The 13,578-nt window shown below is 42.0% G+C and overlaps 1 protein-coding gene across 1 annotated transcript in view; it reads right to left on the reverse strand.

Annotated features, from left to right (window-relative positions):
• Nucleotides 1–2,917: 2,917 nt before the first annotated feature.
• IFNGR1 (interferon gamma receptor 1) overlaps nt 2,918–13,578 on the reverse strand; it is a 64,922-nt gene continuing 54,261 nt past the window's right edge. The window contains exons 6-7 of the mRNA XM_073627355.1: nt 10,678–10,802; nt 2,918–4,303 (exon numbers count right to left, since the gene is read on the reverse strand). Coding sequence (XP_073483456.1) covers nt 3,902–4,303; nt 10,678–10,802 — 527 coding nt within the window. The 3' untranslated portion in view covers nt 2,918–3,901. The remainder of the gene's footprint in view (nt 4,304–10,677; nt 10,803–13,578) is intronic.

Here is a 13,578-nt window from a genome sequence, read left to right on the forward strand (position 1 = left end):
ATGTGGGGGGGTACGTTACCATTCCCATGCAGTAGTCCACTAGGAAGATCTTTTTTGGTGACTGGTCCACATGTATCCTATGGTGCTGTCTCCATTGGTATGCCTGATGTGGATGAATCGAGCCGCCAGCACAGATACGTCGTGCGGCTGTACGGCGTCACTCGTCTGCTTCTCCTATCTCCTTCTCAGCTGACCCAACGAAACGGGGCTTGCATGGATGGCGTCACGTGACGCTCGTGACATCAATGCGTCTCGCTATGGCAAAAAGCGTAGCTTCATCTGGACGAACCATGAATGCCAACATGTACTGTGACATACTGAAGCAGACCATAATCCCCTCCCTTCGTAGACTGGGCCGCAGGGCAGTATTCCAACATGATAACGACCCCAAACACACCTCCAAGACGACCACTGCCTTGCTAAAGAAGCTGAGGGTAAAGGTGATGAACTGGCCAAGCATGTCTCCAGACCTAAACCCTAATGAGCATCTGTGGGGCATCAGAAGGGTGGAGGATCGCAAGGTCTCTAACATCCACCAGCTTCGTGATGTCGTCATGGAGGATTTGAAGAAGACTCCAGTGGCAACCTGTGAAGCTCTGGTGAACTCCATGCCCAAGAGGGTTAAGGCAGTGCTGGAAAATAATGGTGGCCACACAAAATATTGACACTTGGGGCCCAATTTGGACATTTTCACTTAGGTGTGTACTCACTTTTGTATCAAGAGGTTTATACATTAATGGCTGGTGTGTGAGTTATTTTGAGGGGACAGAGAATTGACAGTTATACGAGCTGTACACTCGCTTTTTTTTTGTTGTTATGCTACATAAACACACTGATTTTTTTTTTTTTTAATCTTGCCAAAGTATATTGACCATGAGCTTTGACCCTTACATAACCCAAACACTAACTTAGATCAACCCTTGACATAGGTATTTTTTATTTTACTTTATTTTTTTTTTACATGCAGTTATGTTTATTTTCGAGAGAGAGAGAGAGAGAGAGAGAGAGAGAGAGAGAGAGAGAGAGAGAGAGAGAGAGAGAGAGAGAGAGAGAGAGAGAGAGAGAGAGAGAGAGAGAGAGAGAGAGAGAGAGAGAGAGAGAGAGAGAGGAGAGAGAGAGAGAGAGAGAGAGAGAGAGAGAGAATTTATCTCTTCCCTCCATTCAGAGAGAGAGAGATAACACAGGGGTGGGCTTCACTGTGATAGTCAACCAGAGGCTATCACAGCGATCAAGTGACCCGGATCCGGGTTCTGATCATTAGTACAGGACCCAGGGCTCCCGGTGAGTTTCCGATCTCTGTGCTGGGAGCGCACTCTGTGGTGCACTCCCGGGACAAAGACAGATATGCATATATGTGTCGCCATGGAAAAAAGCCCAGTCCATTGAGGACGCATAAATGCGTACTGTTGGTGGGAAGGGGTTAATAGCAGATATAAATTTCTCTATTGTCACTGTTAAGTAGCTCACTTTCTCTAACCATTAGTGCGTTTTTCTCCTAGACCCAAACTGCAACATTCATCACCAATAAATATCTGCTTGGATATCATTTGCATATCCTCCTTTGACTCCTCCTTCTGTAATTTGCTGTTTAACTATAGCATACATGTTATTTACATTGCTTTGCAATGGAGTGCACACTGCTTTTAGCTACATCATAAAAAAAAGTGTATAGCCACTGTTACCTTTATATCTGTCTATGGTTTCTACTATCACAATTAAAGGTGGGGTTGGGTTTTACATATAAGGATATTTATATGACTTATTGGCTGTTTAATGTAACTTTGAGAATAGTGGGCTGCAGCGAAATGTTGGTTCTAATAAAATACCAGTGATTTTTTTTTAACCAGTAAAGAACTGACTGCAAATGCCACATTTCTTTTGTCCGTTTTATATATTTACATTATTATTATACATAGTGATACATATATGTACAAACACATGCTGATATAAAAAAAGCTCCAATTTCCTCAGGTATTAAGAGAACAGCTCATCTTTAACTGTATGTTTCTTTTACATTTCTGAATTTTTAACACCTAACTATAAAACAAAAATAACATTAGAAAGTGCTTCATAAAAGATTGTAGACAAAACTCATAGTGGCCCCTTAAATAAACAGGAGTAAAAGTGCAAATAATGTCAATAAACTACCTTTGCAGTTATATCTGGTACAGTCAATAATGTATATACCAAAAAAAAAAAAAAAAAAAAAAAAGGTCACTTAAAGAGTGACCAGGCTCCGGACACATAGCGGTCTATGGGAAGCTTCCCAGCTTGCAATCAGCTGATTGCAAGCTGGGAAGCTGATTTGTCCGGGTTCAGGGCGTGTTTGGGGTGCAAGCTCTGGGCCCGCAAACACTCCCACTCTCAACTCATTTGTCTCTGGCTCCTGTCCTTTATTTTAACTGACCGGGACTGGAGGACAACTAGGCTGTGCTTTTTCGGCACCATGGCGTCACTTCCAGTGTTGTGGAGTCGGAGTTGAGTGTGGAGGACACCAGGACCCTGTGTCAGGCGGGGAGCGGATCACTGATGCAGCGGATGGGGCGCAGAGCTGACAGTGTTGAGGCCGAGCGCAGTGAACAAGAGCCTGAAGGTGCGTGCGGGGATCGGAGGTTCTCCCTCTCTCTCCAGCTGAGAGAGAGTTCCTTCCTCCTGTCATTCTCTAGCAGTGTGGCTCTGCTGTGCTCAGTCTGACTCCACTTGTTTTGTTTCTCTAACTTCGCTTCTCACCCCACTCTCCCCTCCCTCCCATATGCTTCTCCACTCGCTCTCCCTGTCATATATCTCCCCTCTGTCTCTGCAAAGCTGCTTCGATCCTCTGTTCTTCTCAGTCCCACTGATTGTACTGGGATAGTCTCCCAATCTCTGCAGTCCTTCACTCCTGTACTCTCCCTCTTATCAGACCATCCTATCTCTCTGCCGATCCCAAAGTTCCAACTGCTCAGCATATATTATCTGCTCTCTCCCCCCAACACATGCACAGCTGATCAGCTACATTCCAATGGGATGCACAATTTACTTCTACACTGTTCAGCAGCTGCCTTTATCTTGTGCCCTATATAATGTGCTCTGCACCCCCCTACCTCCCATGTAATGTGCCCTGCTGACCACCTGTACACTGCCCTGTTGAGACCCCCTTTCAATTTCGGTAAGAAATGAGTTTGAGATTTTTTTCGTTTCCAGACCTGCCATACTCCCTCTGAAAAGTGATCCACCAAGGTGGTATAACAGTGGCTCAGAAGATGGTACTGCATTCCTCTCCTACATGTACCACCATACACTCTGCACCCCTCTCCTACATGTACCACCCACCGCCATACACTCTGCACCCCTCTTCTACATGTACCACCGACCGTCATACCATGACTGTTACCAATGAATATATGGGCATTTTAAAAGAGCACCTACAATATGTGATGCATAATTTATACCAGAAAAATTAAAGGTGCTTATTGATTAGTTGCTATGGGCTACAGTATTTTGCACATTGCTGTTTGTATTATGAAACTCCACTTATTTCCTAACCAATTGGATTTAATTTAATTTTAATTACTTTAAATTTATTTAATTTTTTTAACATTCTTCTTTGAGTATGATGTTTTTGTAGTGACATTTTTATTTGCAGTCTTTGATGATTCTGTCATATCTTGTTAGATCATGGTTTTGTAAAGCTGTTTAAAGCAATGTAGAAATGTCTTAATTTTTCATTGTATTGATTTTTTTTCTCTTGCTCCTCCTGACACTATGGGTGAAAGCTAGTGGAATACAGGGGACGGAGTGGGTGGATTATATAAGGGGTGGGGCTTATGCAGAAGTGGGTGACAAAAATTGACGCTGGATCCACACTGGCGAGTCTGGCGCCCCCCCCCCATCCTAAGACTTCACTAGCCGCAACTGAGTATCACACCAATTCTTTAGGGAAATGGGGCTTGTCATATCCAAAGGAATCCGGTAATGGCTTAGGTGGTTCTGGTGCATGCTTAGAGATGTTCTCGTCTTTCTCTGGCAATGAAGAGTCTCCAGAATTATTACCACTCGCACTACTGTCTGTATGGAAATAACTGCTGCTGTTGGACTGATAATCTCTGTCGCCTGATTTCTGTTCATTTGAACTATGGTATCCAGGGTCCGTACTTTCTTTGGAAACAGAATCAGTTGACACCTCAGTGTCTTTCTTCACTTTTTCCTTAACGTAAGTTATCTCTTCAATAGTTGGCTCAATGGGAGAAGTGGAGACATTGTCATATCTGGTTTGATGTGTTGGCATCTGAGCATATACAACTATGTTTCTTAAAACAGAACTCTGGAAAAAAAAAAAAAAGACATAAAAACGTTGGAAGATTGCTTATACTGTGCTTTACAAAGATGCAAGCTGATATAACTTAAGCAATGTTTCTGCTAATTTGAATTGTTTGTAGTGCTATTATTTTAGATGTGTCTTGTCAATTTTTTTCGGTGGGAGCAAATGCCTGTACTAGTTGGCCCTATTAGGCTCTGTTCACATATATGTGAATTGAATGTGCTTTGAACTGCATTCGATTCACATGACATGTGAACCAAACTTCCTCACATATCTGCGTTGCAGCGGCAGTGCAAATTTACTGTGAATTTAAAAAGAGCCCTGTGCGTTTTCTGAGCACTTCGGTGCGATTCAGTTGAGAATGCCAGGCCCTAAGGGCCTGGTATGGGTTTTAAGGGGAACCCCAAGCCAAAATAAAAAAAATAAATAAATAAAAGAAAGGTGTGTGGATCCCCCCCAAAGTCCATGCCAGACCCTTAACCGAGCATGCAGCCTTGCAGGCTAGGAAAGGGGGACAAGGGCCTTTTCCCCACAATGCTGGCCAATGGTTGTCGGGGTCTGCGGGCAGGGGGCTTATCGGAAAATCTGGAAGCCCCCTTTAACAGGGGTCCCCCAGATACATGTGAATGAGTATTGTGTACATTATACCCCTACTCGTCTACAAAAAAAAAAAAGTGTCAAAAAGAAATAAAGCACAGAGACAGTTTTTTGACAAATCCTTTATAAAAAAAAACAAAACAAAACACAAAAATAATGTTCCTCCAAAGTAAATCCAGTGCCAATCACGATAAAAGCTGCCACCGACCGAGAAAAAACAAAAACAAAACAAGTCCGCACCCGTTGCTGGCTCCAGCCATCTGCCAGCTCTGTCGCCTGACAGTTCTTAAATAACCAAGGGGTGGGGCCCCCCCGATGACATAACCGTGTGATGTCATCGACCCAGCATGCACCGGTCGATGACGCCACAAGGATGCCCCTTAGCTATTTAAGAACTGACAGACAGTGGAGCTGGGAGACGGTGGGAGGCAGCGAAGGGTGCCGACCTGTTTTTTATTTATTTTTTTCGAGTTGGCAGCAGTGGCAGAGCTCATTGTAATTGACGCTGGATCCATACTGGGGGACATTGGTTATTTACTAAAGGAGTTGTAACAAAAAAAAAAAAAAGTCTTTTTGACACTTTTTGGTGAATGTGTACCCCATACTCATTCACGTGGGGGGGGATCTGGAGGCCCCTTTGTTTAATAAGGGGGCTTCCAGATTCCGATAAGCCCACCTGGCCGCAGACCTCCACACTCTGCTGAGGACATGTTGCCTGGTATGGTTCAGGATGGGGGGGGGGGGGGCGCCCCCTTGCCCGACCCCTTTTCTGACCTGCCAGGCTGCATGCACGGATAAAGGTCTGGTATGGGTCGGGGGGACTCCATGCCATTTTTTTTAAATTATTATTTTGGCATTAAAATCCAGACCGGCAAGGGCCTGATATGGATTGGGAGGGGGGGCACGTTGTTTTTATTTTTATAATTTTTCATTGCCAGCAATTCTTTTCTTTTACATTCAGCTATCAGTGGGGAAACCGCTGACAGTGGATGAGTCATCAGTTGTTAAGGACACAGCAGCCAGCTTCCAGGCCTGCTCCCTAACAACCACTGACGTCCTTTTTTTCCCACAATTAGAGCTTTCTTTTGGTGATATTTGATCATCTCTGCGTTTTTTTACTTTTTGTGCTATAAACAAAAAAAGAGCGAGAATTTTGAAGAAAATGCAATATTTTTTACTTTTTACTATAATAAATATCCCCCAAAAATATATAAAAAAAAAACATTTTTTTTTCTCAGTTTAGGCCGATATTCTCCTACATATTTTTGGTAAATGAGTGTATATTGATTGGTTTGCACAAAAGTTATAGCATCTACAAAATAGGGGATAGTTTTATAGCATTTTTATAATAATTTTTTTATAATATAATTTTTTTTTTTATTAATAATGGCGGCGATCTGTGATTTTTATCAGGATTGCGACATTATGGAGGACACATCGGACATTTTTGACATTATTTTGGGGCCATTGTTATTTTTACAGCGATCAGTGCTATAAAAATGCATTGACTACTGTGTAAATGACACTGGCAGTGAAGGTGTTAACCACTTGGGGGCGATGAAGGGGTTAAGCATGTCCTAGGGCAGTGATGGCGAACCCGTGGCACGCGTGCCACTGCCGGCATGTCGAGTCTTCTCTGTGGGCATGCCAGGAAATCTGAGAAAACACACTGAAACACTGACATCCAATCGCGCACCGCAGCCCCCATCGTGAACTACATCTCCCAGAGGTCCGTAGGAAAGCATTGACATGTCCAAGGTGGGTGTGACTAAGAAGAAGCAGCCAGGCGTGACGTGCGGGTGGAAATCCAATCATGGAAGCTGTCTCATCTACACCGCACCCACCATAAAACTATATCTCCCACAAATCTCTGGGGTTATCGGTGACGTGCTGTGCGTGACAGAGAGAACATGCGGCTGGGATCAGAGGAGGCTTGTGGGCGGGAATGAGCTGCTGGAGAGATTGGAAACAGGTAAGAGATGTGGAGTGGACATATACACTTATCAGTCCGAAGAAAAAGGGGTTCACACCGCTCCAGGCATGTTATCCCATGGATAACCCACTCTGCCTCACTCTCAGACATCAGGTGCTAGCTCTGCAGACGTGCACTGCAGACAATCAAGAAAGATAGCTGGATGAAGTAATGCCTTTATTGTGTAAGACTGATTAAAATCCAAAACAATCCATGTACAAAAAGCTAGCTGTTCTTGTTTGTACCTCTTCTGTACATGGATTGACCATTTTGGATCTTACTCAATTTTGCACAATAAAGGTGTTAATTTGGTGTGCGGCCGTCCAGCTACCTTTCTTGAGTATCTTATCAGTCCGTGGTGTTCCGCTTCTTAGAGGCAGAGGCTCAAGCTACTCACCTGCTTTTAACTCCTTCATGTCCAGTTTAATTTGCTTCATCCTTGCCCTGTCTCTAGGGCAGGATCCAGGTTAACCCCCGAAATTTGTATTAAATTTATCATTTTTGTAAAAAAAAAAAAATGTTTTAGGTAGGTGAGTGCATGTGTCAGGTAGGTGAGTGTAATGGTCAGGCAGGTGAGTGTAATGGTCAGGCAGGTGAGTGTAATGGTCAGGCAGGTGAGTGAAATGGTCAGGCAGGTGAGTGAAATGGTCAGGCAGGTGAGTGAAATGGTCAGGTAGGTGAGTGAAATGGTCAGGTAGGTGAGTGTAATGGTCAGTGCATGTGTCAGGTAGGTCAGTGTATGTTGCGCAGTGTATTCTAAACTAGGGCTGAAACAACTAATCGATTAAATCGACAACTAAATCGATTATGAAATTAATTGATTACTATTTTCATAATCGATTAATCGGCCAGTAACATAATGGGGTTAAAAATATTAAAATTAGCCTTTTAAAGTACAAAAAGAGAAAAAAATCGGTACTGTAAATATTACTTTCACAGTTCTACAGTAAAAAAAATTAACCCCTTACAGCAGAGATTTGCTTTTTTTGTACTATAAGGGGGTTCATTTTAGTTTTTTTTTAACCCCATTATGTTACTAAACGTCTTAGACCTGGTTCACATGTTTGTGTTTTTTGCAGAAACACACTACAGTTCATTTAACATGGTTTTCTATGGGACACGTTCACATCTATGCTTTTTTTCAGCCGCTGCGTATTTGGAAAGGGTCACTTTTCTTTTTTTTTTTTTTTTTTTTTTTTTTTTTTTTACGCAAAACGGTGCTTTTTTGGTTCAATATACTTCAATGGAGAAGCTTCAGAAAAGCATGTAATGCGTTTTTGCAGCAATTTGTATTTTTTAATCTGCCCAACAACAAATTGGCCAAAAAACTGTATTTCTCTTCTAATAGTGTATACAGTATCTCTCTAATAGTGTATATACAGTATATATCTCTTCTGTCTGTTATTATCAGAGTGGATTCAATATTTAGCTCCCTAACCATATAGTTGGTTGTTTATATTTACCACTGCATAGAGATATTTAAGAATAAAATTGCTTTTTTTTTTTTAAACTTTACATATTAACTAAATTAAGGTTATTAACCGAAACAATAATCGACCAACTAATCGATTATAAAAATAATCGTTAGTTGCAGCCCTATTCTAAACACAACATATTCCTAAACCCTGCATTCTGAGCAAATCTGGCAGAATCGTACATTTTTGGTCCCTTAGGGCTCATTCAGAGGGATGATCAGTCCCACCCTCTGTACAGAGCCGTTGGTAGGTTTAGGTTGGGTTCACACCTATGCGAATTGGACGAGGGTTTCCCTGCATCCAATTCACATAGCAGGAGAATGTGACCGGCTCTCTATGGAGATTTAGCTCAGTTTCAGGGCCGAATTCAGGCAAAGATTCGGCTTTGATTCGTCCCTGAACCGGAGAATGGAGACGCGCAGCTTTCCTGTGCGATCCACAGCCGGTTCCAGTGTGAACCGAGCCTAAATTCTGTGTTGGCACTTTGAAAGAAATAAGTTGGTTTTGTGTCGCGGTTTAGGCACTCGGGCTCAAAAAGGTTCGCCATCACTGTCCTGGGGAGTGATTCTAACTGGGGGGGGCTTCAACACACATGACAGTGATCACTGCTCTCGATGACAGAGAGCAGTGATCTCTGTCCTGTCACTAGGCAGAACGGGGAAATGCTTTTACAAATGCATCTCCCCGTTCTACCTCTCAGTCACACGATCATGGGCACCCAGTAGACATCGAGTCCGCGGGACCCGTGGTCACGGAGAACGTGGTGGACGTGTCTTAAAGGGGACGTACCTGTACGCCCTTTTGCCCACTAGTGCAATTCTGCCAACGTAAATCGACGCGCGCTGGTCGGCAAGCGGTTAAAGACGCCGGTGGCCTCCGGATCCAAAAATTTGCAACTGAACCTTATCTGGAAATCGCACCTAAACAGCTGCTTTGGAAATTCACAGTGAAAATGGAGCGGAAATTTGCACCGAAAATGTGTGAACCTAGCCTTCAGCCAACTAAATAGTTTTTTTTTTCAGGTCAGTAGTAAGTAACAAAAGAAAAACAAAAAAAAAAATATTGGGGCTTAAAGTTTGTAAAACTGTTTGTCTGCTGTAGAGTATACAAAATGGTGAAAATAAACACTGCGCTATCAAAAATAAGAAACCAAGAAAAAGCAGCTACATACAGTGTGACAACAACGATATAAACATAATAAAAAAATGTAGCGCATATGGATCAAATGTGAAAAAACATAAACGGTGCTCCACAATGGTGTCACCATCCGTGAAAATAAATGACTCGTGAGTCTCTGGACATAAAGTGAATAAGTGAAGTCCGTCAAGTGAATCAATACATAATTAAATGTTCCACTACTTGAGGATGGAGAGACATGGAAAGCGGCTGATGTTCTAGCATAGGAAGAAGATTAAATCCGCAGGGAAAACAAATCAACCGGATGTACAAATCTTGGTGAAAATAGTGTGTGGAAAACTCTTACCAGATTTACTGGATTCAGCGACAGGGAATCACATGCGCAGGGTGCCACTCGGGGCGTTGGAAGGAATGTCTCAACGTTCAGACCCTCAAGGCCAGGCTCTGCGTGGATCTCCAGGGGCCACCAGGTAGGTCTTCACAGTGGATAGCCAGGACACGGATCAGAGGAAACAGGACATCTCTCATAAGATTGAAGAGCTGGATTCTCATTCCGATGGTATGTGGAAAAAGAAAAAGAGCCTCCACATGGTGTAGATGAAAAAATAGGATGTTTTTTTATTTCTAAAAAGCCTGATTACAATAAAAAATGTGATCACAAATATAAAAACAAAATAGGCAACATGGAGGATGTTAGAAAAGTCCGACGCGTTTCGACCCATAGGTCTTTTACAGTAGAAGACCTATGGGTCGAAACGCATCGGTCTTTTCTAGCCTTGAGGGTCTGAACTCGAGGCATTCCTTCCAACGCCCCGAGTGGCACCCTGCGCATGTGATTCCCTGTCGCTGACAAGGGAATCCAGTAAATCTGGTAAGAGTTTTCCACACACTATTTTCACCAAGATTTGTACATCCAGTTGATTTGTTTTCCCTGGGGATTTAATCTTCTTCCTACGCTAGAACATCAGCCGCTTTCCATGTCTCTCCATCCTCAAGTAGTGGGACATTTAATTATGTATTGATTCACTTGACGGACTTCACTTATTCACTTTATGTCCAGAGACTCACGAGTCATTTATTTTTACAGATGGTGACACCATTGTGGAGCACCGTTTATGTTTTTTCACATTTGATCCATATGCGCTACATTTTTTTATTATGCTGTAGAGTATACAATACCATTTCTCATAACATACCAATGACTGTGGCATCAAACTCCTGGCTTTAGTCCATCTTGCAATAATAAAGCAAAAAATGGCAAGAATGACAACAAAACCAACAGTAACTCCAATTATGATTAGTTTAGTCTGATTCGATATACCTAAAAAGAAAAAAAAAATCAAATTTTAAAGCCATTCTTTGAAAGCTAAACATTCTCTGCTTTTTCAAGTCTGCTGGCTTCATACTTCTTGGGGACTTCTGCAGGTAGCAAAAATATAGACTTGTAGACAGCAAATGTTTGTCACTTTGCTTCTGAGCCTACTGTGTTTATTTGTTCCTAGTAGTATTGTTTACTATGGTCTGACCTAAAATAAACTGTTTTCATCAGGCTATCAACTTGTAGAACCTGGTCAACTTAAAAGTCATACTCCAGACATGCAAGACCACCACACAATATATATTTAAATGTACATATCTTTAGGCATGTATGAAGTTACTGTGAACACCAGAAGTTTAACTTTCCCCTTGCGTTTCCAATCATATCTATTTATTTATTCACCTCACTAGATCCAAACATTTTATAAGACCCTATCCATGGAAATATAACTAAATCCCAATTTCCACAGACATTATCTTGTAAACACTACTCTGAAGAGAATTTGAAAAAGCTTACTACTCCTTTTAACCACAATACCAGGCAGTCTTACTCCCTTCCTGCCCAGGCAAATTTTCAGCTTTCAGCACTGTCACAATTGCACGGTCATGCAACACTGCACCCATATGAAATTGTTATCTATTTTTTCACAGAAATAGAGCTTTCTTTTGGTGGTTATTAGTCAAATAAAAACAGAAAATTTTGAAACAAAAACACCTTTTTCTTTGTTTCTGTTATATAATTTTTCAAATAAATAAACTTTCTTCATAAATTTAAGTCAAAATGTATTCTGCCACATTTCTTTGGTGAAAATAATCCAAATCAGTGTTTATTATTTAGTCTGTAGGAAGGTTATATTGTCTACAAACTATGATATATACAGTCATTGCGAACAATATTGGTACCCCTGCATTTCTGTCAGATAATGCACCACTTCGCCCAGGAAATTGTTGCAATTACAAATGTTTAGGCAGTATCATGTTTATTTCTTTTGTTTGTATTGATATGACACAAAAAATTGGAGAAACAAAAAGCCAATTCGGACACATTGCACACAAAACTCCAAAAATGGACTGGACAAAATCATTGGCACCTTCCCAAAATTGTAAGAAATAATTGCATTCCAAATTTGTGATGCTCCTGTAATTTGTAATTAAACTCACCTGTATTAACAGGTTCTGACAATATAGAAATCACATTGGCAACCAGTTAAAATGGTGAGAAATTTACTCAACTTTTCTGTTGTCTGTCTCTGTGTGCCACACGGAGCATGGAGAAGACAAAGAACAGGAAAGAATTGTCTGAGGATTTGAGAACAAAAATTGTGGAAAAGCATGGGCAATCTCAAAGTTACTAGCCCATCTCCAGAGATCTTAATGTTCCTGTGTCCACTGTGTGCAACATTGTCTAGAAGTTTACAGCCCATGGCACTGTAGCTAATCTCCCCAGTGGACAAAAGAGAAAGTTGATCAAAGATTGCAACAAAGGATTATTCGAACAGTGGATAAAGAACCTCGATCAACTGCCAAACTAATTCAAGCTGACCTTCAGGTACAGGGTGCAACTGTGTCAGCTCGCAATATACGTTGCCATCTGAATGAAAAGGGATGCTGGTAGGAGACCCAGGAGGACCCCACTGATGACATAGAAACATAAATAAGCCAGATTGTAGTTTGCCAAAACAAACCATGATTCTACTGTTTTCAGAAAAAGAAATGAGGCCTGTAAAAAAAAGAACACAGTCCCTATAGTCAAACATGGTGGAGGTTCACTAATGTTTTGGGGTTGCTTTGCTGCTTAAGGCACTGGATGTCTTAGCTGTGTGCATGGCATTATGAAATCTGAAGACTACCAAAAAATTCTGGGGTGCAATGTAGGGCTCAGTGTCAGAAAGTTGGGTATCCCTCAGAGGTCATGGGTCTTACAGCAAGACAATGATCCAAAGCACACGTCAAAAAGCACCCAGAAATGGTTTAAGACAAAGCGCTGGAGAGTACTGAACTGGCCAGCAATGAGTCCAGATCTAAATGTCATGGAGCACCTGTGGGGAGATCTCAAAACTGCAGTTGAGAAAAGGAACCCTTCCAATCTGAGAGACCTGGATTAGTTGGCGAAAGAAGAGCGGTCCAAAATTCCAGTAAGGAGGTTTAGGAAACTCGTTGATGGTTACAGGACGCAATTGATTTCAGTTATTTTTTCCAAGGGGTGTGCTACCAAATATTAAATTGAGGGTGGCAATAATTTTTTCCAGTCCATTATTGGAGTTTTGCATGGAATGTGCCAGATTTGGCATATGTTTCTCTACTTTTGTGTGCTTTTGTGTCATATCAATACAAACAAAAGAAATAAAACATAAGAATGCCTAAACATTTGTAATTACAACAAGTTCTGGGCAAAGCGGTGCATTAACTCAGCCTTTCTCAACCAGTGTGCCGCGGCACACTGGTGTGCCGTCAGAGGTTCTCAGGTGTGCCGCGGGATCAGGGGAGAGAAGGGCTGTCAGATGAGCCCGATCTCCCGATCCCCTGCCGAACTGTACATCGGTACTGTGAGAAGCTCCGTCAACCTCAGCAAAGTGAAAGTAAAGTGCAGGGGAGTGTGCTGTGCTCTCTGCTTCCCCCTACAGTGCAGTACCTGGCTGAATGAGGAAACTGGAAAGGTACTGTGCTAGAAGCTAGATTTGTTTTAAAAGGGCTTTATACATGTGTCTGTGTGTGTGTGTGTGTGTGTCTCTGCCTGTCTGTCTGTGTGTGTGTGTGTGTGTGTGTGCGCGCGCGCATGT

The sequence above is a fragment of the Aquarana catesbeiana genome, linkage group LG04, assembly GCF_042186555.1.
Source record: "Aquarana catesbeiana isolate 2022-GZ linkage group LG04, ASM4218655v1, whole genome shotgun sequence".
In the NCBI taxonomy this organism is placed as follows: domain Eukaryota; kingdom Metazoa; phylum Chordata; class Amphibia; order Anura; family Ranidae; genus Aquarana; species Aquarana catesbeiana.